Source organism: Seriola aureovittata, chromosome 8, assembly GCF_021018895.1.
Source record: "Seriola aureovittata isolate HTS-2021-v1 ecotype China chromosome 8, ASM2101889v1, whole genome shotgun sequence".
Classification (NCBI taxonomy): domain Eukaryota; kingdom Metazoa; phylum Chordata; class Actinopteri; order Carangiformes; family Carangidae; genus Seriola; species Seriola aureovittata.
Genome location: NC_079371.1, coordinates 29,060,716 through 29,088,028, shown reverse-complemented (window position 1 = coordinate 29,088,028; position 27,313 = coordinate 29,060,716). Strand labels below are relative to the sequence as shown.

Below are 27,313 nucleotides of genomic sequence, written 5' to 3'. Positions count from 1 at the left end.
TTACCTCAAGAGTTGCTTTTGGCCCTGGTCACCTGCTCCAGATTGATTCCTATAATTAGCCTTTTTTGCATTTAATCAACACATTCCGATCCTCAGTCACCATCCTTTCAATTACAATCATGTGTCCATGTGGGTCTGAGTCGTTAAAAAAAATGTTTATTCCTTTGTTTAAAGTAAGCTTTTCTCCTGCCACCCTTCTTCAACTTCTATTGAGTATTCATAGTGTTCACTGCATCCACACACATTTTCTGATCCATTTCTACTCTTGTGGTTTAATCCCCCTGTTTCCTTTCCTCAGTCCTTTTGATCAAGCACATCTCTCTCTCCCTGCTATTTTTCTACACAAAAAATGCAAGACACCAACTGAGGTGTTGCCAACTGATGCACCTCATTAAAAGCTTTATTTATAACCTTGTGCTGCGAATCCCATCCTTCCAGAGATAATCTCCTTACTGTTTGTAGAGCTACTGGTTCTAAGCTCAAAGTCAGCTCATATGCAGAGATCCCTATCACTTTCTAGATAACTAATAATGTGATGTGTTTTGCATACAGAGGAATCATTCAACATGGTGTGCACTTTACCTCAGGGTTCAACATGAATGATACTATCAGCCAATTATAGCCTAACACTCAGAATAACAGAATAACAATCCAGCTAGAATAACATGTCTTCATCCACCTTTCCCAGGCAAATGCAATATTGACATATACAACCATCATTCTGCTATCATATAAAATGATCATTTTTCTCCAATTTATAACACTATAACGTATAACAACCTATAACAACCAATAACACTTCCTCACTTCCAGGATGTTCCCCAACAGCTCATCAAATGCTGATTAAATGGTCATAAACATTCAGGTGAGTTTGTTTCTATTACAATACATCATCTATGAATGTTGACATGGCATCCTCAGGAAACGAACTTCTTTGTAGTTTTAAGGTCGTACCATTATTATTGTTATCATTATAGTCATCAATATTGTTAAGATTGATTTTTCAGAATTTGCCTTGTTAAAAATCATTGAGGCAAGGAAGTAGCCGTTTAATTTTGAAAAGTCGAACCGGAAGTGTTACATTTAAGTTCTGACACAGGCAGCTAACTAGGTAGCTCGGTTGTTGTTGCTTCAACAACAATTGCTGAATTATATATTGTTTTCTGGTTGTGTGGAGGTTGACACATCGGTGACTAGCTGTCTAGTGGTAACCAGAGTTGGGACCTGGCTGAAACGAAGTCAGGCAGCCTCAAACTAAAACTACACGGACGTTTATTTGCTTGTTAAATTTGCAGCCTCGCCCATCAGCTAACGCTAATTTTAGCCTTATGAGACAGCCTTGGGTCTCCTAACTATCTGTTAAGAGCAGTTTGGTAGCTCGACCTAGCACTGTTACCAGTTGACTTAAAGTAATGCAGTAGAGGTATGTTGCTGTCTAATGTATCTACGAGTTCTCAAATTTGATTTAATTTTTATTACGAGTTTAATGAGGACAACAGAACAACATCAATGCTAGTAGCGTTAGTCGAGTTAGGTTATCTCACTTCCGCTTTCGTCTTAACGGATTTTATTTTATGTCTTTTCACAGCTAGCAAAAAATATAACATGTCTCCCGTTTATTGGATGCACATCAGATTGTTATATGGATGAAAACGTCTCCATGTCAAGAAATTTGTAAACCGCGACGTAGGTGATATAGTGGAGCTTCAGTCTGTACGATGTAAACAAGTGTAACTGTTAGCAGCTAACTGGCTTCCCTGTGCTCAACTGATGCTAACCCTAAAGTCTTGTGACTTGTTCTCCATTAAGCCTCTGTCTGGTAATGCCCGGTGCTGTGGAAACAGAAACACAACAGATTATTAACACCGGTTCTCTAAACATCACTGCACTTTCTACAAAGGACTAAAGGTTAGAATATTTTGCATAGTAAGTGGATTTAGGAGAATAATTATTCTTGAAATATGTGTTATGATATGTTGCGGTGATATTGTGTTCTTGCATAAAATCTTTTACAGTGTCAGAATTGAGTTAACAATTGACTAATGAACTGTGTACTTTTCTCAAGGTTCATATTGCTCCCCACCTTTGATAAAAAAGGTTTTCAAAATCAAAGCCAGTTTAGCCACATTTTCGAGACCAAACTGAATATTTTCTATGTTTGATTTATCACTTAAAGAAGCTGCATACTGCCAGTGAAAAAGATTACTAAACTCTTTAGGGATAAGATATCCTTACTCCAGAATGATCACTCCGCAGTCACAGTTGGTTTATATGATGTAGGCTTGTATGTTGATATCAATGATTATATTGTTTGAAAGAGTGATTGAATATTCATTTATTTCAGAGGTACCCTGGGGCACCTTCTTGATTTTTACTTTCATGCACACAGGAAACCTGAAGTGACTCATTCGATCCAGTTCCCTCTGTCATGACTCCTGTGATTTTGCTCTGTCTTGTGCAGGGGTGTGCACTGTTGAACCATCATGATGGCAGGTTCCCAGTGGGAGCTTCCTCCCGAGCTATGTTGTCGGCCCATGGCATTTGTAGCTCTAACCGGTCTGGATGTGGTGTACAATGCTGTGCACCGAGCCATCTGGGACGCCTTTTGTGCCAACCGTCGAGCTGACAGAGTCCCCATCTCTTTCAAAGTGCTCCCTGGAGACCATGAGTACCCGAAGTGTCGCACTAAGGTGAGTGGTGGATAGATAGGTCCACAAAGAGTGAATCGGCAAAGATTCAATTCAGTTCAATTTTATTTGTATAGCATCAAATCATGATATACATTATCTCAAGGCACTTTACAGGGTAAGGTCGAGATCTTACTTTATTATAGAGATAAACCAACAGTTCCAACAAAGAGCAGCACTTGGTGACATATGGGAGGTAAAACTCCCTTTAACAGGAAGAAACCTCCAACAGAACCGGGCTCAGGGTTCTGCCTCGACCAGCTGGTTGAGAGGGGAAAGGGGGGTGAGGGAGGAGAGAGAGAGACCGGTATATAGTGTTGATTGTTAATTGTAACAGTGAAAATAATAATACCAGTACCTATAGGTAATGGTGTTATCATTAATATTAATAAATAACAGTAATAAAAATAATAATGGCAATAACTAGAACATTTCTGAAGAAGTACATGCAAATATACCATGTTGATTTATCTTAGAGTTGCTTTAACGCCTGAGTAATAAGGCTAAGAGTTAATGAGTCTAATTAGCCAATCAGAGTCAGCTTTGGGGCGGCGTCAGCAGTGATGCGGGCGCTGAATCGGTCCGTTGTGGGGCAGAGGGAGCTAAGCCGGAAGGCGAAGCTCTCGATTTTCCGGTCGATCTACGTTCCAATCCTCACCTATGGTCATGAGCTTTGGGTAATGACCGAAAGAACGAGATCGCGAATACGAGCGGCCGAAATGAGTTTCCTCCGCAGGGTGGCCGGGCTCAGCCTTAGAGATAGGGTGAGGAGCTCGGTCATCCGGGAGGGACTCGGAGTAGAGCCGCTGCTCCTCCATGTCGAGAGGAGCCAGTTGAGGTGGTTCGGGCATCTGGTGAGGATGCCTCCTGGACGCCTCCCCGGGGAGGTGTTTCGGGCATGTCCCACCGGGAGGAGGCCTCGGGGCCGACCAAGGACACGCTGGAGAGATTATATCTCTCGGCTGGCCTTGGAACGCCTCGGGATTCTCCCGGAGGAACTGGTGGAAGTGGCTGGGGAGAGGGCCGTCTGGACCTCTTTGCTGAGGCTGCTGCCCCCGCGACCCGGATCCGGATAAGCGGGAGACGACGAGACGAGACGAGAGTCAGCTTTGCCCATTTCTCCCCAGTAACTGTCAGTAGCACCTGCTGAGACACTGGTTGCTATGGTGACTGTGGTCACCAAGTGGAGGACAGAAACAAGCACACACAATCCCCTCTGTCTCCCTATGCAGACAACAGCTTTTAAGATGAATCTTGTGTTAGTAAATGGGATATCAGAGGGAAAATTACAAGTCCTGTTGAAAAGATCACCTCACCACAGCCGACCCAAGGCTTCAATAAAGACATTGATATCTTATATGCTTACCTACAGTTTACGGTTGAGGTTTTATCACAGTTTTGAAACTCCCCTCAACTTTGTTGAGGGCAAGAGCTTCAGATCTCAGTTTAACATGGGCGTCTATGGGAGCTTTGGACAGCTTTCTCCGCACTTAGGGGGGAAGGCCTCAAAAACCGTAAAAGAGTTCAGAATGAGACCAAAACTGGGTGATACAGGACAAAAGTCTCTACATTTTTTCGTGTCAATGAAGGTTGGAAATGTGGGATTTAAAATAGTTTGTCTGAACCATGTCACAGTTTTTATAATATATGTGGACTTTTTCTGAGTGTTTTTGAACAGATGTATCCACACTGTGTGTCTGTCTCCTAGCGAACATCCTATGAGTGGTACATCCCCAAAGGCATTCTGAAAACAGGCTGGATGAATAAACATCTGAATCTGGTACCTGCTCTGGTGGTTCTCTTTTATGAACTGGACTGGGACGACCCACAGTGGAAGGAGAAACAGTCTGAATGTGCCACTAAAGTGGAGATTGTCAGGTCAGTTTATCTTTTATTTGCCTTCAGAAAAGTTTGAATTGACAGTGAGGGAGCGAGGAGCTGACTGGATTCTATGTCCTGTGTATGTGTGGGTCTGTTTTACGAACAGAGGAAACTTTGATGGTTTTTGTCATCATGTGCAACTTGTTAAATGGATTTTTAGCATCTATGTTCAGTTTTAGTAAAAAGTTATTAGCGTTGTCATAACTGCCATCATCCACTTATTACTTAAATGCCATGCCATGCAGCTTCAATGGAAGACTTTTTGTAGCATGAAAAGATGTTTCTTCATGTTTCCAAACACTTCACTGAGTTCAGTACTGAAAGCTTTTCTGACAGCTGTCAAACCCGGAATAAGCACACTGGTTTTTATACAGCTAACACTGTTCTGCACATTCTTATCAGAAACATAACCACACTGAATTTCATCTGCAGTTGTCTCTTATGTTTGTTTATCTTCAGGACCAGTCTTCAAGGCAGGAACACCAAGGTGGCTGTGGTTCTAATCCAGAAGAAAACTCCTCTGCCTCCAGGTTAAGACCTCAATTAGATTGCATGTTTGTTGTGATTATAGCACAACCCTAGCAACCCACTGTCTGTTTTTTTAACAAGCTAAACCATCAGCACTCTTCCACAGGAGAGGACCTGGTTGCCTCAGAGAGAGCAGCAGCTCTTTGTAATGCCTGTGATCTGTCTGGCAAGAGTCTGTTCGTACTGCCGCACACCGACCACCTGGTGGGCTATATTATAAGGTAGTTAACAATAAAGTAAATACAGCATGGTCCCCGGTAGGGCAGAAAGGTGAAATTACAGCCATGGTACTTCACTGGTTCCACTCAGATGATGTCTGTGTTCCTGCAGGTTGGAGAATGCCTTCTATGAACATGCTCAGACATACTACTACACTGAGATCCGTCGTGTCAAATCGCACAAGGAGTTCCTCAACAAGACAACACATCAGGTATGCACAACCACACTACAGCCACTAATTCTGATGCAGAATAACCACATTGTACAACGCTTCTCAACATGGAAAGAAAGCCTGAAAGTAACTTGACATTCCTTATAAGCCACTGTTTCATGTGAGATCCCTCTCTGTGTTCCCAGTTGCTGTTTGTCAGACACCAGTTTAAAATCGCTTTCTTCAGTGAGCTGAAACAGGACACACAGAATGCTCTCAAGTGAGTCTGAGGCCACAGATTCAGAAGTTTTTTTACTGACACTTTGTTGTGATCAGCTCCTGGTAGGACCTTAAGACCATAAACAGTAGTGATGTTTCATCCAGCTGTCAAGGGATTTGTAAAGAAAACCTTTGAAATTGCAAAATATGAATTAAGTGTGTTTACATTGACAGGTAGAGGTTGATAAAAACCATAAGCCTGTAAAAAAAATTAAGAGAATTGGAAAGTCATTAAAAATGTTGTGATTGTTATTTCTCAGTTCTTCCATTATTGTATTGTATTTACTTTAATTTGGTATTTCGGAAAAAACTAAAAAGTTTCACCCAGAGTGTATAAAACAAGCAGCAGTGAAAAATTGATTCACTCCTGTTATTTGCAGTATATGAAGTCATCCACCTCATCAGTGATTTAACTTACCAGGTCTTTTTGGTTTATTCTTTTTTCAGACAAAAACAAGTAATCAAGTGGTTTCTCTTTACATGAGCTTATCATTGTCAAAATGTCCAGAGAAGAAGACATACATGTGAAGCATAATAATATTCGCCAGCTCCTCAATATGAGCATGTACCTGGGCTGTTTCTGAGTGTAAGTAAGTTTATTTTCCATAGGTATTACAGAACTGCATACAGTCTTGTCCATGAGCTTAGAGCCCACGAGACCAACATGCTGGAGATCAAAACTATGGCTGGATTCATCAACTATAAGGTATGTGTCTGTCTAGAGTGGCGGGGGTGTGAGGCTGGAAGTGTCAGGCCCTCAGTCAGTCACAAAGTGGGGACAGTCCAAAACATTTACAACAATACAATAACATTACATATGTGGCTTATGGTTAAGATTAGCATTGTTATACTTTGGTGTGGGTTTAAAAAAGATTTATCTACCTGAATCACCGATTTAATACACCACCTGGCAAAATACCAAGTGACCCACAATGTTGTGCAACCTACATGCATATTCTGGGTAGTGACTCCTATATGTTCCTTCAGTGATGTGTGTCCAGACTTTGTGGTGAGAGGTTGAGTGGACTGCACTTCTTTGCCGTTGAGAATAAACAAGCAAAAAATATATATAAAAACATAGCATTTATCCAGAGGAAGCAAAACTCAAAATATATAATTCAGTGTTGATTACAGATGTATGTATAATACAGTTCTCTTTCTGTCTGTCTCTCCTTTTCTGTGTCTTCAGATCTGTCGTCTGTGTTTCCAGCATAACACTCCTCTGGATGCTATAGCTCAGTTCAGGAAGCACATTGACCTGTGTAAAAAGAAGATAGGCAGTGCTGAGCTGGCCTTCGAGCATGCTGCATGGATGTCTAAACAGTAAGATACACAGACAGGCATCTATTCACCTGTGCTAAAGTTATGGATTCATTCATCACAGATTATGATCATTAGTGATGAAGATAATCTACTCATACACACACTGGCTCACAGTGCAGCATTATACTTTTTGAGCAAGCCAGTCCCTTTCTTGTTGACATTGACCACCAGCTCTGTTCTAAACCACTATTAGAATACTATTAGTTTTTCCCAAGCATCAATCTCCAGGCTGGAAAATGAACCTGCAGTTCCTCTAAGGACCACTAGGTGTGGCTCCAATAGTGAGTCAATCCCCATAGATGTTAAATGTTAAAATGTTCAACTTTACAGCAGAAATAAACATGTTTACAGCCTGGTACAAAAACAGTTTTGGTCTCTAGAGCTAATTTCCTCCTTCATGACAACTGTTTATATAACTTACCTGTTAACATTTTATTAAGACTTAAAGAGGGGTGAGGTGAAACGTCTTCCCAGACAAATAATCAAGTCCAGTTGTTTTTTCGATTTAAAACTCCTTTAGGATACTATGACCTGGACAAATGAGAATATGCACAGGCTCATTAAGACTTAAAGTTATGTAGAATTGGGGGCGTTGCTTCTTTGAGTGACAGATGGGTGAGCGTATGCACCAGAGTCTCAGCTCCACACATGCCCCTCCTCTTAGACCATATTTAGATTAGCTGGGAGTTAAGAGCGGAGTCAGACACTACCAATATGGTGACAGCGGAACAGCTCACTCTGAGCTTCAAAACCGCTTGTCAGAAACCTGTGGGTGACGTCACAGAGGCTACGTCCATCTTTATTTTCAGTCTGTGGTTTTTTTTCTTGTTGCATTTGTATAATTTAAAGAGGATGTAAACTCACAGAGCACCTTCTCCCAATTGATCAATAGAATCAACTGTCTAAAACTATCTTAATAATAAATTAATAAATTGCCAATTGAGTGTATATTAGTAATTATAAGTTGTATGCACAGACTGCAAAGTGCCTGACTGGAATTAATTGGTTGATTACGGTGGTGCTGATGTGCTGACGTCAGTGTAGTGTCTCAACTCCACTTGCAGGAGTTTCTCATACTAGTAGCGTTTATTGCTGCTGTATTTTATCACAGGCAATGCTTTCACCAAAAATCAGAATGAGGAAAAATTATCTCAGTGACTTTGACTGTGACATTATCGTTGGTTGAGTGTTTCTCTTCAGAGTTTTTTACCATACCTAAAGTTTCCGGTGAGCAGCAGCTCTATGTTGATGAGAAAAGTCAGGGGTCAGAGGAGTTTGGACAGACTGGTTGGAGCTGACAGAAAGGCTATAGTCATTTAGATAACCACTTTTTACAACTGCTGAGCAGAAAAGCTTCAGAGTGAACAACATGTCGATGTACTACAACAGCAGAAGACCATATCAGGTTCAATTACTGTACATGAAGATGGACGACATGTCTCCACTTCCTCCCACTGTACAAGATTGAAGCCAAAATATTTGATTTGATTTGATTGATTTGACTTTCCACCTTTAGTGGAAATTTGTCTTCGGCTAGTACCAAAGAAGGTACAATAAAAATACATGGATTCCACATAACAAGACATGCCATAGTGCAAATGAGCAGGTAGCAGCAGATAGGTTAAATAAATAAGAATATGAAAATAAGAAACAGGTGCTGCCACCTTACACTGGTGATGTCTTTGGAGCCAGAGTCTGTGCAGTATTGATCAGGGAGCCCTGCCAAACCCAGCTTTCAATCATGGCGTCACACCCGTTTGATGCCTCTTGCACATTTAGTTTTCACTTCATGCCTCAAGTTACTTATAGATCCACTTTATCATAATCTTTCAAACCATCAGTGTTATTTGTGCTTGTGATATTCCAGCAGTAAAGGACAACTCAAATCAGTCTCTGTTCAATATTTCATCATCTGATGCTTCATCCTGTCTATGTACTTCCTATCAGGTTTCAGTCGTTTGGTGAGCTGTTTGATGAAGCCATAAAACTGGGTCTGACAGCCATCCAGACCCAGAACCCTGGTTTCTACTACCAGCAGGCTGCCTGTTACAGCCAGGAGAGGAAGCAGCTGGCTCAGCAGCTTTGCCAGGTAACGACACTGCTACTGGTACAATCTCTCCAGCTGTTTCTACCAGTAATACTAGTACTACCACTACAGACCATATCACTACCTCGATTAATACTGCTATACTATTACTGTAAATGCTGCTAGTACTACTGCTAATATTATAGACTACTACTAATTTACACATAGACTGATCAGTGCTTCTACTTAGTGTTTACTTTTAGTTTCAGTAAATCTGAAAAAAGTTCAAGAAGAACATCAACACACATTTAATTTACCACTTTAAATCTGACATGAAAGACAGATACTACTTTATCATTATAAACTGAACAATCAGTTAATGGTTTCTGGTTCCAGGCTGGAACGAGTTGTCCCTCCCCTGACCCACTGGACATCCAGAGTGGGGGACTGGACTTCTATGGGCAGAGACCGTGGAGACAAGGACATCAGAGTAGGAACAACACACTCTCTGTCTAATGAAGGAGGAATTCTTAGAATCATGACATCATCATCTAGTAATGTTAGAAGTGTATGGGTAAAACATTTGTTGTTTGTGCTTCAGGTATTGATCCTCCAGATGCAGAGAAGGAGAAGACCGGGATTCTGGCCCTGCAGATTAAAGAGAGAGATGTCCCTCATTCTGTAAATACACACTCACTTCATACACAGCTGTAGCCATATTGTTGCTCACTGTTTCATTGTCCCCTCTGCATTAGGGTAGCAGTTACTAAACTGAAATCCACAGTATTTGGGTTTTTTAATGAGATTATATTTTATTCTATTACTATCTGCTACTATCTTTTTTAATGCTAACCAACTCCAGAGTTTAAAATCCTCCACTTTGTGACTTTAAATACCAGTAAGCACAGACTCATCAAACCCAGCCTTGAGTGTGTACAGCAGTGTTAATTCTGACAGGAAAGATTTATTAGTGAAGTGTTTTTCTTCTGGGAAATGTTTTAAACAAGACATTCCAGGCACTAAGGATAAAAAGTTGCACACTATTGATAAAGATGAGCTGTTAAATATTGATGTTTTGTGGTGTGTGTATTAAGACATGGTTCTCTCTCTGCTCCTACAGGAGCTGATAATAGCACTGCTCAGTAATGCTGTTGCCCAGTTTAAGAAGTACAAGTGTCCCAGGATGAAGAGTCACCTCAGTGAGTATCATTGTGCTCTCTTCATCTCTGCAGGTCCTTTAATGCTTCCCACTGATCTACAGCAAAGTGCTGAAATGTATTATTATTGAATACATCAGGAATGACTCCACTGGTATCCACTGTTTTTATTTTTCAGTTTTACAGTCACTGCCAGTCTGTCTGCTGTCATTAGTATGAATGCTGAGGCATTCACACAGCAAACCTTCTACTCTTTGAACTTCAACTACTTCAGTATACTTTTAGGTAGAGACTTCATTTAAACTTTAAAATGTTTACAAGACTTTCAGCTATTAAACTTGTTTTCATCTTTGATTTATCACAGTTTAAGTTTTATGCTTTTTTGGATAATTTTTTAGTTTATAATGGGTGTGTATTGTGCGGAATGTTCAGGGGCTAGGGTGGATGACATCACTGCTAGAGTGGGAGAAGGGGTTAAACTGGTCTTAAAAAATCTGTTTAACTCATCCTCACAGCTACACATTTCACTCTTCACTCATTAAAATTTTCCAGGACATAGACAAATTTGTCTTCTTTCAGACAAGCCTCTGAGTGGTGGGAGTACCATCCAACTGCCCCATTGACTGTAATACAAATTCAGAATTGGAATTTCCAGAGAAATACTAAAAAATCAATTTTTTTTTACTTGCTCCTTGGTTCCACATTTTTGACATAGAAACACCAAACCACATGTGTTTAGGAGAGTCTTGTTGCGCTGACGGTGTGATACTTTTGCTGATATTATGTACTGTCGTCTATTTCTATTTCTATTTTTATTTCTTTTAAATGGCAGGAGTTGGAGAGGTTCACTGACCTATTTCCCACACATTTGTATGAGCTCTGTGTCTTCCAGCTGAACACAGCTGATGGATATTACTCGTTAACAGCCTCATTAATCTCTGTTATCTTTACAAACAACGCCAGACTCTCTCACTCACACACACACACACACACACACACACACAATAATTATTACTACATTATTACATGAGGACTCAGTTCTCATGGATCAGACCACAACCATTTTTTAGCTACCTCTGGTAAACTACCTCTGGTAGTTCTTACTAGCCCTACTGTTGCAGATGGTAAACACACCTAGGCTCATCAGGCACGTCATCTTTATACTGATATAATATGATTGATGATCTTTTTGACAGACTTATTCATCTACTGTACAGATTGGTTACAAACTGTCATTTCGTCTGTTTTTTTTTTTTTTTTAAACAAGCAGAACACTAAGAGACAAGAGAAAACAAACACAAAAAAAAAAAAAAGACAGTCTGGTAACAACCTCACAAGACCAGACTCGGCAACATCACCATAATAATGCTGAATATAAGTCAAGTGACCAAAGCCACATTCGCAATTTGTACATAAAAAAAAAAAAAAAAAATTAGCCCTGAAAAGTCCTTCATACAATCAGAAGACCCTAGATATAGTCATCAGTGATTATAACTAACCCACGCTGTTAAATTAATAGTTCACATTGTCCATCAGTCAGGATACAGAGATCCATCATGCCTGTGTTCAAATATAGATGGTTCAGATGAGTCCATCAGCTCCATAGACCAAAATAGATATCAAAAGATGAGATATACATAAACTGTCAATCAAACACTTATGTCACTGTTTCTCTAACTGAGAAAGAAATGGGCCCCAAACTTCATTAAAGAGATCTTCTCTCCCACACAGCCTAAATGTCACCTGTTCATATGAGGCCATTTTACACATTAAGTCTATCCATTTATTAAAATTGGACATAGAGGAGGATTTCCAGTGACGTAAAATGATTCTACAACCAGTAATCGTAGCTATGCGAAACCACAACCTCCTGTGTTGTGACAGTTTGATATGATGTGACAAAAACCCAAATAAACACAAAATGGGAGATTTGTTCAAATGTGTTCCTAAAACCCTATTCAGAAAAAACACAATATGTCTTTCTACATAGTGTCTGCCTCTTCACAGAAAAATAACAAGTGTACAAGAGTACTCGCTTCTTTTCCACATCTCCAGCACTTGTTTTCGTCACTTAGTTTTAGTTTTGCCAGTCTGCAGGGGGTCCAATAGCTTCTATTAATTATTTTATGAAGTATTCGCTGTGATTTCACTTCCTGTGAATAAGTATGCCAAGTGGCTATAAGGTTTTCCCAACAGTCATCTGAGATGCCTTGGCCAATATCCTTTTCTCAACTCCTTTTTAACCGTGTTAAGTGCCTCTAATGTATTCATAAAATTTTGATGCCCCAGTATGCATATGTCTTCTTTTCAGAAAGATATCGTAGATTCCAGTAATACAACGAGTTTAAATTTTTTGTCAAAAAGAGCACGATGCCTAATTTTAAGTATTTCCAAAAGTCTGAGGTAGGCAGATTATGCTTATTTTTGAGATCCTCGAAACATCGAAAGATCCCCTCATCATCCATGAGGTCACCAAGGACCTGTATGCCTGAGATGATCCATATTTCCCAAAAGAATGGTTTCCCATTTATCAACAGTTTTTTCTTGTACCATACAGAAACTGTTGTTGTGGTATATAGGTTATGCCTTGTTATTTAATGTACCATCCTCCAAGTTTCCCAGGAGAAGGCCAGCACTGGGTTTTGAAATGGAACTGGTCTGCCTTGTTGAGTCAGGAAGGCCTCTAATGAGGAGGGGTATATTAATTCCTGCTCAGTGATCCATGAAGGGACCTTGTCCTGAGGCAGATTTATTTTGCCATGTTGGGATATTGAAAACACCCAGTGATACCAGTTAATGTGGGATAGAGCGAGCTCACCTTCCTTGCTTGCTGCATATAGTTTTGCCCGGTTAAATAGAGGTCTTTTCCCTGACCATAAGAAATTTTTCCACCATTGTATTGAATTTTTTCAGTAATCGGTGTGGGAAGGACAAAGGTAGCATGTATAAAATGTAGTTTATTTTGGGGGCAATCATCATTTTCAAGATTAATTTTCCTAATAAAGATATATTCATCTTGGCCCAATTTTTGAGCGAGGTCTGAATAGTTTGGAGGATCGGTAGGATATGTTTTTCCATAATTTTCTTTAAGCAACGTGTTAATTCTATCCCTAGATACAGTAGGTAATGCCCTCTGGCATCCATCTAAACTGCCAGTTGGTTCTTAAAGATGGGGGACAAACACTAGATAGTGGCATAGCCCAGTTTATTGTATAACCTGATATTTTGGAAAAGGAGTCAATAATTGAGCAGATTTCTGGAACTCCAACTTCAAGGTTTTCAGCCACCAATAACGAATCATGAGCATATGAGAAGAGTTTGTGCTCTACCTCCCCAGCCCTGACTCCAGTTATATTTATATTATTCCACAAAGGAATAGCTAATGGTTCCAGGAAGAGTGTGAATATAAGGGGTGACAGAGGAGAGCCCTGGCGTGTACCACGGCTTAATTGGAAGGAAAAAGACATTATCCCATTTGTGAAAACTGTGGCTTGAGGATCTGTGTGTATTAATTTTACCCCCTGCCTAAACAGTTGACCAAAACCAAATTTATCTAATGTGAAAGATAAAATGATAGCTCTACTTTATCGAATAACTTCTTGGTATCTAAGGATAAGGCAACTATAGGATCATCGTCATTCCTCACTTTCCACATAATATGTAGATGAGTTCCTCCCCTTCATAAAACCTACCTGATCAGGGTGAAAAAGGGAAGCAATTACCTTTTCTAACCTGGTTGCTAGTATTTTGGGTAAGATTTTTTCATCAACCTACCAAGTCTACCCTTGTGTAAAGCATCTTGGTAGACAGCTAGTAGTCTTGGGGAAAGCTCTGTTTTTTTGTTTAACTTTGTCACACTTCTGTGTCTGTGTCTCAGTGGTGCAGATGGGAGAGGAGTATTACCACGCTAAAGACTACACCAAAGCCCTCAAGTAAGAAAACACTCTGCTCTGATCATCATGGTTCAAATGTTTAGACGAACACCTGAGTGTCACACTCTCATTCTTGTGTGTGTGTGTGTGTGTGTGTGTGTGTGTGTGTGTGTGTGTGTGTGTGTGTGTGCGCGTGTGCGTGCGCGTGCGTGGTCTTAGGCTTTTGGACTATGTGATGTGTGACTATCGTACAGAGCGATGGTGGGGACTCCTGACAGCCATATTGACCACAGCTCTGCGCTGTGCTTATCTGATGGCCAGTGTTAAAGATTACATCATATATTGCATGGAGCTCCTGGGCAGAGGTAAGCAACATGGCTACAACCAAACAGGGAACATCACTGTCATCCACCTGCTGTTTGTCTGACTGCATCATTCTCAGTCTGTTTACCTTAAAATGGTCAACTTAAAAATGGTAACTGTTTGACGTCAAAGGCCTGTGTTTGTCCCAGTCAGACACTCTCTTAGATTTAACTTTTGTGAAGAAAATGTAATCCTTCTATTTATTGCAATTTATTTTATCTATTTATTTAGTTCTGGTTGACAATCTGAATTAATGTTCATGTCATGAAATGGAAAAATTTATTTGGACACCTCTTTTATAGGCTTATTGTTCTCATTTCAATACTATAGAACTCCACTAATTAAATAGAACAAGTCAAAGCACATTTTTGCCCTATAAAACAGTGGTTCATGTAGGCTGCAAATTTGCAGGATAGCTGCTTAGCCACAGGAAGATTTAAAGGAAAGAGTCAAGAGATGGTAAATCAACAAGTGATCTCTCCTCCATCAAACTAAACCGGAAAACTGAGCTTCACTTGCTTCAGTTCAGTCCTGAATCTTCCATAGTCATCATTAAAATAAATAGTGCTCTGACCATTATCTGACCTCCATAAATGATTGGATGTGGGCCACTAACATTTTTGAGATTTTCAAGTGGGTCATGAGCTGGAAAAGGTTGGGAACCACTGATGTGAAAGCTTTAAATTCTTAATTAGAAAAAATTATCTTAGTGGAGGGTATCAGCCTTGTGTTTTCTGTCCTTGACTGTAAAAAAACTTGGGTCCTCAGTGTTTTCTTTAGTTTGAGAAATTATTTGTGGAGGTACATTTTTCAGAGACTGACTCATTACATGAGGTCTGTTTCTGGCCCATTGAGGCAGTGTTAGCATGTGTCCAGTGTTAGCTGTCCATTTTCCTTGAGATGTTTCTTAAGTATATTTTACAGTTGATGTGTGAACATTTTTTGTCTAGAAATGTCAGTGTCAGTCTTCCAAAACTATTAGTGGCTCACATCTTACAACTGTGTGTATGGTCACACATTCACAACACACAGAGTTTTCAATGAACTCTGGAAAAGCTAATGATGTCGTTATGGTGTTTTCTAGCTTCAACACTGAAGGAGGAGCAGAAGGGGAGGATTGAGAAGAATCTCATCAAAGTCCTGATGGTGAGGAGCAGGACTCAACACATAATGTTCAGTCGGTCACAAAATATATGATGTTAATAGGAACAAAACTACACAACACTTGGTAACGTGATAAAGAATAACACAGCAGTGTTGATGCTTCATTTGTTCCAATGTCTCCTGTCCTGAAAAGTCTCTGTCTCGTCCATCAGAACGAGGTTCCTGACCCTGAGCCAGACTGTGATCCATCTTCTGTCATTGCAGCGAGGTCGCTGTGGAACGACCGCATGTCTTTAGCCGGATCAAATGAGTTCACCATAGAAGTGCAGGACTACATACCGTTTAGTTAGTATTCACGCAGTCACTCAAAGGAACTGTTCACATTCTTGTATTAAATTCACTGTGACTGTATATACAAAGGTTGGAAATGGTGCTTTAGGTGTTTCTAACCTTCTAGTCTCTCTCTGACTCCAGTCCAGTGCAAGGCCAAGTTCTGCTCTCCCAGTTTCCACGTAGACCAGCCCATCCAGCTGCAGGTCTTCCTCCGAGCAGACTGTCCTCACCCTCTGTCACTCAGCAAGCTGGCCGTCAGTCTCAGTAACCAGGTACACACAGACAGACACACAAAAGACACAAGCAGGACACACCAGATGCTGCAGAACTTTAACAATTATAATATGACCTGATGTGAATTTTTAACCAGCAGATTTGTGATGTGTTACTGTATTAATGAAGAGAGAATCATGTTCTAAACACCAAGACATGGTCTAACTTAAACTATCCTTGTCTTTAATTTCCAAACTGGACTTTGTCTAAGAGTAAACAATAAAAGCCAGGACTGTAACTCGTGGACACCTGACATATATTTTTTAATTTTATAATTCAACCAAAACAGACCCGGTCCCAGTCCTGTAATTTGAATCAGTAACAAAATGATTATGTATCTGTGTGTGAAGGAGTACAACCAGTGGTGTGTGGTGGAGTCGTCAGCTCAGGAGAGCATGAACTTGTTGCCAGGGACAACCAAATGCTACAACTTCAGCTTCGTAGCAAAGTCTGAAGATGTTGGCAAGAAGATTGAGGTAAGTGTGTGCGCGTGTGTGCGTGCGTGTGTGTGTGTAAGAGAAGGAGAGAGAACTAATTGCTACCTGTGTATGTTGATCTAGATGACAGGTATTGAGGTGATGCTGGGCAGGGACAATGGCCGCTGTGTGTTTCTGAGCTGGAGAGGGGCTGGAGGAGATGCAGCCTCTGCCCATGAAGCCTTGCAGGCCAGCAGGTCATCACGCCGATGGGGACGAGGCGTGGAGATGCGGCCAGAGCTCGACTGGGACAGCCTGAGCATCCAGCACAGCACAATGTGAGGCCTGGTTCAGACACATCACCTGTCAGTTCTACAGTTATTGTGTGAGATTTTCAGTTAGTTTGTTCTTGTGTGTTCAGGATCATCTCTAGAGTCCCAAAGATCTTAGTTCAGCTGAGCCACCAGCCTCCTGCTCTCAACAATGAGATGTACTGCATCAACCTCACCGTCCAATCACAGGAGGAGGGTGTGGCCAAAGATGTCAAACTGACAGCTGGCCTCAAACCAGGTACACTGATACAAGTACAGCAGAACTACTGTGACAGCACTAAGCTTGAACTAGTCAGACTGTTTTTATTGCTCTGTGCTGGCAACAGTCAGAGGCACCATATTGATTTCAGGTTGTCCATCCCTCCCATTCTCATGGACACGATACCTCAATAACGCCTTGATGGAACTTCTTCAAATGTGGCACAAACATTCACTTGGACTCAAGAATGAACTGATTAGATTTTGGTGGTCAAAGGTCAAGATTATATGACCTCACAAAACACAGTTTTGGCCTTTTGAATGCAATATCTCTGCAACGCCTTGAGGGAATCCCTACAAATTTGGCCAAAGCATTCACTTGGACTCAAGGATGAATTGATTAGATTTGTGTCATGGTGACCTCAGAAAAAACTTAGCCATTACTCAAGACTTCACACATAAATAATGACAAAATTTCACACAAATGGTTCATATTTTATGAGTCTGGATAAACAAGGCTGTAACCTGAAACTAGTCTGAAAGGAGGAGGGATACAACCACGAGAAGGTGATTCTAGTTTATGCTAAGCTAGGCTAACCATGTCCTGACTTCAGACTGTGCCCCAATTCCAATCCGGCCCTTACACACTCCCACTCAGAGACAAGCTTAGGACGCCTTCACCTTTCTCTCATGGAAACTTGGAACATGGAAAATTCATTGTTACCCAAAATATTTGAGAGAGTTATTATAATTTAATCAATATTTATCTAAAGATAATCTTACACACAGCAAACAAAGATGTATGTGTGTGGGCAATGACATGGCCCTCATCACATTCATGACATAGTCAGAGAGATAAATAAAACCTCACTCACATGCTTCTTTGGCCAAATTTCTCTTTTTGTTGAACATTTTCTTATTTTCCATCAATCAATTCATCTGATTAGATCCTTATTTTTTCCAAAGTTCTTGAAATGATCATAAAAAAAAAATATCCCGATTCTCAGGTACACAGCGAAATGTTAATTCCAAAATACAATGTAACCTCTAATTTCATCATGTATTGCACGATAATATTCTGTGAAATGTCTGTTTTAGATGATTTATGACTTCTCCTTTGGATATAAACACACAGAACTCACATTTATAGTATTGTGGTGTTTCATCCATCCTGGACCCAAAGTGATGCTGCACTTCTCTGGGAGTGTGGTTTGTAAACCTGCATTGATGCAGGCTTAGTGTTGGAGGCTTTATAACCCACTCCCACTTCCGGGTTATTAGTTTAGAACAACAGTCAATGTGGCGGAGCCTCCCGGCGAAAGCACCAAACATAGTGAGAGTGGGGAGGGGGAGGGTGTAGGCCTGTAAAGATCTCCTTATCTCACTCTCAGAAAGAAACTTCATACGTCCCCAAATGTTGATTATTGTAATGAACTTTAGCAACAGTGTTTAACCTTATAGTTACTCTGTCTGTAGCAGATAGACAAGCTCTCAGTGACCACGGTTACAGATGTAGGGCATAACATCGGTGTATAGAATATAATTTAGTGTTTGTCTTGATTGGTGTGTCCAGGCCAGGATGCCAATCTAGGCCAGACCACACATGTGACACTGGATGGCTCAAAGGTGTGTGATGACGCTGCACCTGCTCTGCTGCCTGATGTACCACTGGGAGACCTGAAACCAGGCCAGAAGGTATGGGCATAGTCACATTCATTCATTCAACAGTTTGTACATTGTACCTGTATCAGTCTGCCCAGAGTGAAACATTGTAACTCAGTAAGTGTGTGTGTTTGTGTCTAGTTGGAGAGATGTGTGTATGTGAGGTGTGTGTCAACTGGACTAAGGGTGTTCCTGTTCCACGTGGCCTACAGCATCGATACCACAGTGGAAGGACAACAAATTGTCTGCAGATGTCATAAGGTAGAGAACTTTGTTGAACACAACACCCATTTAAAATGTTTGGTCTTGTGAATGTTTCTATGTCCATGTCTGTGAGAGGAAATAGGCACATCATGTTTACAGACTCTGTACATCCTTCTGTACGTCTCATTCTCATGAACACTCAGTAACATTCACTTGGACTCAAAGATGAACTGAGAAGATAGGATAAAATGATGATGTGATACATTTCATATCCAAAAGGTCAAAGGTTAAGTTCACTGTGAGATCACAGTGTTCTGTAAAAACACTAATGGTCATTATTCAACGTTGTAACGCTGAAGGAGAGACTACGACTCCTGCAACTTGATTGGTTGGCAGCACTTTGTCTCTTACCAGGTTCACACTTCTCTTGCTCTGTTGTCTTCCAGGATGAGACTGTTACCATAGAGACAGTGGTCCCATTTGAGGTGTCTGTCAAGTTTGTATCCACCAAGGTGAGTAGGTGAAACCAATCAGGTGGACCAGTGTTTGTTTAGCTAAGTCAGTATTTTTTCAGCAGTGTCCTTCAGAGGGAACTGAAGGGAAAAAGCAAGTTAATGTGGACAGAGTTAAGATGGTTTGTGTTCACAATGAGCCAGATGAGTGTGGTGAGTAGAACATTATTATCCCTGAGTCTGTGTGTTTGCAGTTTGAGCCACTGGACCGGGTAGCAGTGGACATTCCTTTCCTGTTGATGACAGACATCTTTTCCTCATCTCCCTGGCCTCTTGTGTTGGCCTCGTCCTCTCTGCAGCTCCTCACTATGACCAGCAACACACCACAGCTGCAGTCACAGCTGCAGGAAGGTACCGACCACTTCAAACTGATCTTACAAAACCTTTTACAATCATTCTTGAATTTAAAAGTAAAATGTACCGTGACTATAACAACTGTGTGTGTTCAGTGGTTTTGCAGACAGGTGAATGTGCCAGTGAATGTTTCTGTCTCCGATGTCCACCATTGACCAACAGCAATAACACGGTGGCTACAGGACAGTACTTGATATCATGGAGGAGGTGTGTACACACACACACACACACATTTTGAGAGGATGCTGCTGAGTAATGTGTGGGGTTCGTAAATAAAGCTGGGTATTGTACGGACAGCTGTGGCTGAGGTCGTCCAGTAATCAGAAGGTCGGTGGTTCGATCTCCAGCTCCTTCAGTCCACATGTCAAAGTGTCCCAAATTGCCCCCAATGTACCATTGGTGTATGAGTGAGTGAGTGTGATAGAGATGTGCTGTGAAGCACTGTATGAATGTGTGTGTGTGAATGGGCGAATATGACCTGAGTTCTTTGAGTGGTCGTTAAACAAAGCTCGTAAAATGTAAAAATATGTATGTAAAAAATAAATCCATTTACCATTTATTGTTTGATGGACCAATTCTGATTGTTCTTATTAATTCCAATTCTCAATTCAATTGAAAAAAAAATTAGACAATAAAAATATCTTTTTGTTTCCTGATTATTTATAAAGTAAAACGTATTTACTAAATACATCCAATGAAAACATTTGATCTACAGACGAGCATCAAAAAATCTTGAATGAATTTAAAAATAATAGATAAAGATCAATCTGGAGCAGTTAATTAAACTAGAGAGAATATTTTATTGTTCTGGTGACAAACACATGCATCTTTATTTGTCCTGTATTTTATTAGTCAAGGAGATCATAACTTAAACAGTCAAAACAAGCCAATGTAAAAGGGATTATACTCTTGAATCAAGAAGAAAATAATGCTATGGAGAATATTTAATATTTGCCAAGAATCACATAGTTAAATAGTAATTCGAAGTTATTAGAGTTAACTTGTATTGAATTGCATCTTGTATTGAGTTCTTAGACCTGAGTCTTGTAAAGCCTTTAACTGTGTTGTAAATGTGTTGACAGGAAGCCCTCCAGTGCAGACAGTCCTCTCATCCAGACCACAGTCACTCTACCTCATGTCATCCTGGAGTCTGTTCCTCTCTACATCCATGCTGGTCAGTACACTCCTGCTTTAAGTCAATACACACATCACACATCTTATGGCAGAAATATTGCAAATTTCCCCACTATGGGACTAATAAAGGAATAGCTTATCTACTACTGTTCACAGTTTTCATCTGTAGCAGTCAGTTGTTTTGCGTGTGATCACCTCTACTGTAGATTTACCATCATTTGGTCGAGTCAGAGAGTCTCTTCCAGTCCGTTACCACATCGAGAACAGGACAGCTCTAGTGCAGGAGGTGGAGATGGCTGTTGAACCCTCTGATGCCTTCATGTTCTCTGGACTCAAACAGGTACAGCTGTATTCTCTTTTAAAGTGACAGTAGACCACAGAAAAACAAAAGCACTGTCCTCTCTCTGTTTTGGTTGTGCAATGGAAAAGCATGTTTTACTCCCTTCCTTCGCTCCCTGTTTGTGAACAAAATAATGTTGGATCAGATCTGATGAAAGCAGATTAGAGATTTCATCATCGTCATCATAGGACAGCTAACTACACACAGTTCTGGCTCTGAGTCACCACTGAGCTCTGTGTTTTAGCTTTGGCCTATTTCCCACCATATGTGATATTTTCATAATGCTGAAGGGGAAAAAATATCATATTGTATATATATATATGGGCGGGGCTGTATTGAGATATTACATTTTGGAGCCTAATCTGTTTATTCTCACATGTAAACTTATTTTGTCTCGTAATTTTGATGTTAGGGTTTGTTTGTTTCATGCTTGTTTGTTCTTCTTTATTCATTTGGTTTTATGATGGTTATTTACCCTTTTTTTACGCTTCTGGGCATCCCCTGGTAACCATGGTAGCCTTATGATTAACATCGCTATGCTATGAACTTTGGGTAATTCCTTCAGGCAAAGTCTTCAGAAATGTGGATTTACGGAAAGGGAACATGAAGGGCTCAAAATATCTGTGAGCGAGACCTCACGGACTTGATAGTCTGACATATGGACACAATCCTCCGTTTGTTGTACCTCTTAATATTATGAATGTGTGTTAGACATTTAAGGTAAAACTTTTAATGCTCTCTGGTCCAGGTCCAGATCCAGATCAAAAACCACAAGACTCAGACTTGCAAATCTGGTCTAGATTCTAGAAATGAATACCCCTTTTTGCATTTTAGGAATAGGATAAAGGTCTCTCAAATCAGAAACTGTCTTTTAAAGAGTCTTTAGCCTCTCTGGTATAATCTAAACCACACGCTTGAGTGTAGTGGTTTTAGATCTGGACCTGGTTTAATACGGTCTAGATGCAGAAAAAAAGCATTTCACCTTAAATGTCTAACACACGTTCATAACAGTAAGAGGAGTAATAAACGGAGGACTGGGCGCTCAGCTGTCTAAGTTAAATTTCCCATAACTGCCAAATTGGATTATCCGATTAAAATCGATCATCATTTGAATATTTGATATCAATTCATTAAACCCAAGATCAATCTTTTAATATACATCTTTTACACTCTCCTGTGAGTGTGTGAGGCTGTCAAAACGAGATTTGGTCAGGTAAGCGTAGATGTAGTGCTGCCGGAGCCACCGATACAACGTCCACCACTTTTTTTTTCTCAAAGTCATGAAATAAAATATCCAGAGTTCACAGAATCAGGTTGAAATTTTTTACACAATTTTAAGAGCTTGAACATCCGATCATCACTAAAGAGTCTGTCATGTACAAAGCTGATAAAAACAAATGAAATGGTCAACGTTCTCATATTGACATTTAGGTGTATTGATTGATTTCCAAACCTCAATCATGCATTGAATAATATGCAAGAAAACATTCCACCTTAAAAGATGCTGGTAGCTGCCGGTAGCCTCTGAGCTGCTCAGTGAATGGTTGATTAGTAAAGATGAAACGACAGAAAACATCCTTTCATTCATTATTCACTCTTCTGACACTTTATTTATCTGTGATGCAGTTACACAGAAACATGACAAAAGTCAGTCTGTTACACTTGGACAGAAAGCTAGCTTAGCTACGTTTTCATAGCCTAGCCTGTTAGCTTCACCTGACCTCTGTCTCCACTACAGCTTCTCTGAATGGAGGTCAGTAAATGCGTGTAAACTTGTCACTGTAGGAACAGAGGTTACATAACCTTTGTAACGAGCCGCAACTCAAGCGTGCGCGTGGACCATAGGTGTGCTCCGGTACATATACAAACAGCACTACACCTCTGCACAGGAGACACAATAACATGACAGATGAGGTCCCAATAAAGTCAGTGGCAGGTCTAAAGACATGTGTAGCTGCATTTCAGATTTAAACTATGAAGACAGTGAAGAGCTGGATGATGGTTTGACAGTGGGACAGTCCTGAGACCTCATGCAATTGATGTTGATGTCATTACTGGAGACCAGAGACTAGTTACTGGTTTTTAATGTCACTATTGCTTTCACACTGAAACTGTTAAGTTACTGCATGAACAAGAAGATGCATTTATACTGTGTGTGAATCCGTGTGTGTGTCTGTGTGTATGCAGGTGCGTCTCCGTATCCTCCCTGGCTCAGAGCAGCAGATCCTGTTTAACTACTACCCTCTGATGGCTGGTTACCAAACACTGCCACAGCTCAACATCTGCCTGCCCCGCTGCCCCACCTCCAACACACACACACTGAGGCGCTTCTTGCCTCAACGCATCTTCGTCAAGGTAATGCACACACACCTGAGTTAGCACACACTTCAGTCGTTGTTTTGTAAATGTGAAGATGTTCAGAGTGAAGTTTGTGTTTGTTCCTCCTCAGCCTCAGGGTCGACAGCTGGACGACGCCTCCATCGCTGCAGCTTGAAGAACACAGACTGTAAAAATGAAAACAAAGCAGCGCTGTGTAAGTTGTTCTTGATGTACGGTTCCTCACATATGACAATATAACACTATTTGTTTCACATAGTTCTGGAAACCATGTGTGGACCTTCATCTGTTTCCATTGTTTCTATTCTGAGTGAATTATGTGAGCCTGACATACTGACGTTCATGTGACAGTAAAATCTTGTATGAATCTTGAATGAACTGTGTGGACATGTGGGTAGAGTGTAATACATTAAAACGGAATGTGATGAAGGCTGAATTAAACTGAAGTGACAGAAACTGCCTGAGAACCATTTGTATTTGTTAAACGCAACTGTAACAGTTTTTCAGTGAGTAGTCTGTTAACACAGTGAACATGACATAGCACCACAAAAACCACTCACTAATGGACACGTCCTAAAAGAAGATTGATAACCACAACATGACAGAAACAGAGCAACAGAGCAGAGACATTACACCACAGCTTTGTCATTTAGCATGCGCAGTGGTGCAGTTCATTTGCTGTGCATCAGTGTATGTTTTCAATCAATGTTTAGTAAAGTAAAATGTGAATATTTTAGGAGGTTATCAAGGGAAACTTTACAAAATGTAATTAAAAAAATGCAAAAAAAGAAAAAAAGGAGACCCAGAAGCGCGTGTGCATCTGCAGGGCTCCAGCATGACAGTGACATTTAATTAATATATAGATATTAATATAATTAATGTTGGGTCTGAGCTCTACCTCATGAGCTGGACACCAAATATGTTGGATTTCGGTTGTTTATCAATTTATTGGCTATCATAAATTAAGAAAATATTAATATTAAATAATAACTTCAAAATTAATTAAAGTTCAAGGGGGACCAGCCTAAACTAATAGGCAAAATAGCCAATATGGGTTTAGTCTCAATTTATTACCATTAATCTGGAACTCTGATTAACCATTAGCTTACTAACTATAACCAAATTACCAAATCAACAGTAAGTTACAGTTGAAGGATTGGAATTCTACTGAGTAGAGGTTGGCTATATTCACGCTTGTGCAACATTAAACACCAGTAGTTGTACTTAAAGGCATTTATTTACAATGGAGCAGAGTAAAACACAATGTCTAATCTAGTATATACAGGTGTGTGCATGTGTAGATTTAAATTAACACTTAACTGCACGTTTGTGGATCACTTCCTGCAGCAGTACATCCACTTCAAGACTACTAAAGTTCCTTTCACGTTTTCATACCTGTGCTTTGTCTTTAGATTTCGTTTTGTCATTTCCTCAACTTTCCCTTAAGGTATCTCTTTGTGACTTCTGTCTGTGTCTGCACACGACCCTTAAGTCTCATTCCCTTTTAAGGTCATTTTCCACATTTGCCTTTGTTAATTAGGGCCAACTGGCACATGCTTTCAATTTACAAGGAGATTGGCATTCATCAATCTAAGAACACAGGTGCGCACAATTCAAGAACACGTTCATGAATCTGATGTAGAGTTTTCTTAAGGACTTTCTTCAGAACAACTTCAAAAAGAATTTAAGAAAATGCTTACGAAGATATTGGTGAATGAGGCCCATTGGTCTTAGGCCTGAGTTAGTCTGGGGGTAAGGTGTATAATGTGTTTGTCTTAAAATGAGTTGGTCTTTATTTTAATGAAACAGCCTGACTAACATGAGTGATTTATGAGCAACATTAACACTACAGACCAGTCTGAAGTATCTTTGCCAAACTGGCCCCTGGACTTGTGGACTTCACCAAAATCCAACTAAATCTATTATTTCAGCTATAAACTATATTATTCAATTCAAATGGAAGCAATAACAGCACTTTAGGACTGTTTTTGGACATTTTGGTGGGGTGTCCTGGCTCAGTACACAACGCGTTCACTCTGAAACACAGTCCATTTGTTTTAATGCCCTCCATCCTCCACACAGCTGTTTCCTTTGAGGTAATGGATGCTGTCTATTCCCTGAAAAACACATTACAGGGAGGGAAGTGGAGGGAAACCCTGTTTAAAGCTGTGGCAGGAGAAACATGTTTGTGCTCTGAAGTTGTCCTTGCTTGTATCTTCCAGCAAAATAAATGTGTTAGGAGAGACCACAGAAGAGGACATTCTGCCTGAAGACCCTGGTCTTCCAGAACCACAAGAGCATGTGGACTTCAAGGAAAAGTTGTTTCCACATCAGGGAAGACTGCCCAGGTTTCAGCATCAACTCACCTGCTAATCACACGGAGAGACTCCAACTTGTGATCAGCCTCCAACCATCTTTTCAGCCTTAGTCTTTTTATTACTGTTCTAATGATTGTTTACTTTTTGTGTTGCGTTTCATGAGTCACACTTGACTGAAAACCAACTGTTGTTGGCTGTGTGTTACTCACAGTTAAGCGATGATGCATTCACTTGAGGAAAAAAATATTCTGCTCTGTTTTTCTGAATTAACAAGATAATTATCTCAAAATTCTGAGATAAGGATATCATTAATTCAGAAAAACAGCAGAATTTTTTGGAGAAAACGTTTTAAAAAATGTTTTCTTTAAAAAAAATTTAGAAATAAAATTCCTGCTCTTTTTTCTGAATTATCTCAGAATTCTGAGAAAATGATCTTGTTAATTCAGAGAAACAGAGCAATTTTTGTCCCCCAAGTGAATGCATTACACTTCCATAGATATTCCCAGTATCAATTACAAATCCAGGATGGAGCAGCTGTGCATTGGTCTGTTTTTTTATATTTAAACTACCACAAAACCACTGCTTGTTTTTCACCAGATGGACCTCTGAGATATAGGTATTGTCTAGAAAGACAAACACATGTATAAGGTCTTAGATGAAGATAAATGTTTTCTTAATGTGAACAATTTATTTGGTGAGGCGAGTGAGCAGGTCATTAATCTGTAAGAAATAAGATCATGAAAAAACAGTAGCTATCAATCATCATCATTCATTATATTGATTGGATGCAATGTGTAATCATTAAACGGTGAGTGGTGGAAGAAGTATTCAGATCCAACAACAAAAATACATTACAATATTGTCCAATACTTCATTACAAGAATAAAAAAATCCTACTTAAGTAAAAGTACATGAGTATTAGCAGCAAAATGTAGTTAAAGCATCAGTGTGTCAGCAGCATGTTATTGTTGTAGCTGCTGGAAGTGGAGCTGGTTTTACAGGCAGACAGACAAATCTCAGATTTATAAGAGAGGAAAGAAGAAACAAAGTTCTGATCCACAAATCTGTTTTCAGTTTTCAGACTTTTTCTCTACTCTTTGATTATTGTTGTGAAATGGGATCATTGGAACATTTATTGAAATTAAACCATGAGAGAAGTTTAGAGGGATAAATCACAGTTTGGTGGAGTCAACTCATACATCATCTGAAGTGTGACCTGACTACACACTGATTTTTGTATGAAATCGAAAAGGTTGGAAATATCTGTAACTGTTGTGTTATAAAAGCTTGTTATATAATTTGTGCTCATG

General features: G+C 40.0%; 1 protein-coding gene across 8 annotated transcripts; it reads left to right on the top strand.

Annotated features, from left to right (window-relative positions):
• The first annotated feature begins 1,082 nt into the window (after positions 1-1,082).
• Positions 1,083-27,303, top strand: LOC130173859 (trafficking protein particle complex subunit 11-like). Of its 8 annotated transcripts, XM_056383381.1 has the most exons (32): positions 1,083-1,423; positions 1,589-1,686; positions 1,810-1,908; positions 2,462-2,690; positions 4,396-4,565; positions 5,028-5,098; positions 5,203-5,317; positions 5,427-5,526; positions 5,673-5,746; positions 6,355-6,451; positions 6,935-7,068; positions 9,016-9,157; positions 9,491-9,584; positions 9,696-9,775; positions 10,215-10,293; positions 14,129-14,183; positions 14,343-14,488; positions 15,571-15,632; positions 15,803-15,935; positions 16,065-16,195; positions 16,547-16,672; positions 16,757-16,950; positions 17,034-17,182; positions 18,716-18,837; positions 18,946-19,065; positions 19,455-19,520; positions 19,715-19,871; positions 19,970-20,081; positions 20,957-21,048; positions 21,215-21,348; positions 23,536-23,703; positions 23,798-24,141. In XM_056383381.1, exons 4-32 carry the CDS (start codon positions 2,484-2,486, stop codon positions 23,840-23,842), a joined length of 3,375 nt encoding a protein of 1,124 aa, XP_056239356.1. In that variant the 5' UTR covers positions 1,083-1,423; positions 1,589-1,686; positions 1,810-1,908; positions 2,462-2,483; the 3' UTR covers positions 23,843-24,141. The 8 variants fall into 8 exon arrangements, with proteins under 8 accessions (XP_056239356.1, XP_056239360.1, XP_056239353.1 ...); XM_056383385.1 differs by adding an exon at positions 25,908-27,303 and having other exon boundaries at positions 1,083-1,908; positions 23,798-23,881; XM_056383378.1 differs by lacking the exon at positions 1,589-1,686.
• Positions 27,304-27,313: the final 10 nt, after the last annotated feature.

Excerpts from the sequence above, each read along its gene's own strand:
- LOC130173859 (XM_056383385.1), top strand. The coding sequence starts at position 2,484 with ATGATGGCAGGTTCCCAGTGGGAGCTTCCTCCCGAGCTATGTTGTCGG. Across the intron at positions 9,585-9,695 it reads GTGGAGACAAGGACATCAGA|GTATTGATCCTCCAGATGCA; the intron begins GTAGGAACAACA and ends TTTGTGCTTCAG. Across the intron at positions 9,776-10,214 it reads AGAGAGATGTCCCTCATTCT|GAGCTGATAATAGCACTGCT; the intron begins GTAAATACACAC and ends CTGCTCCTACAG.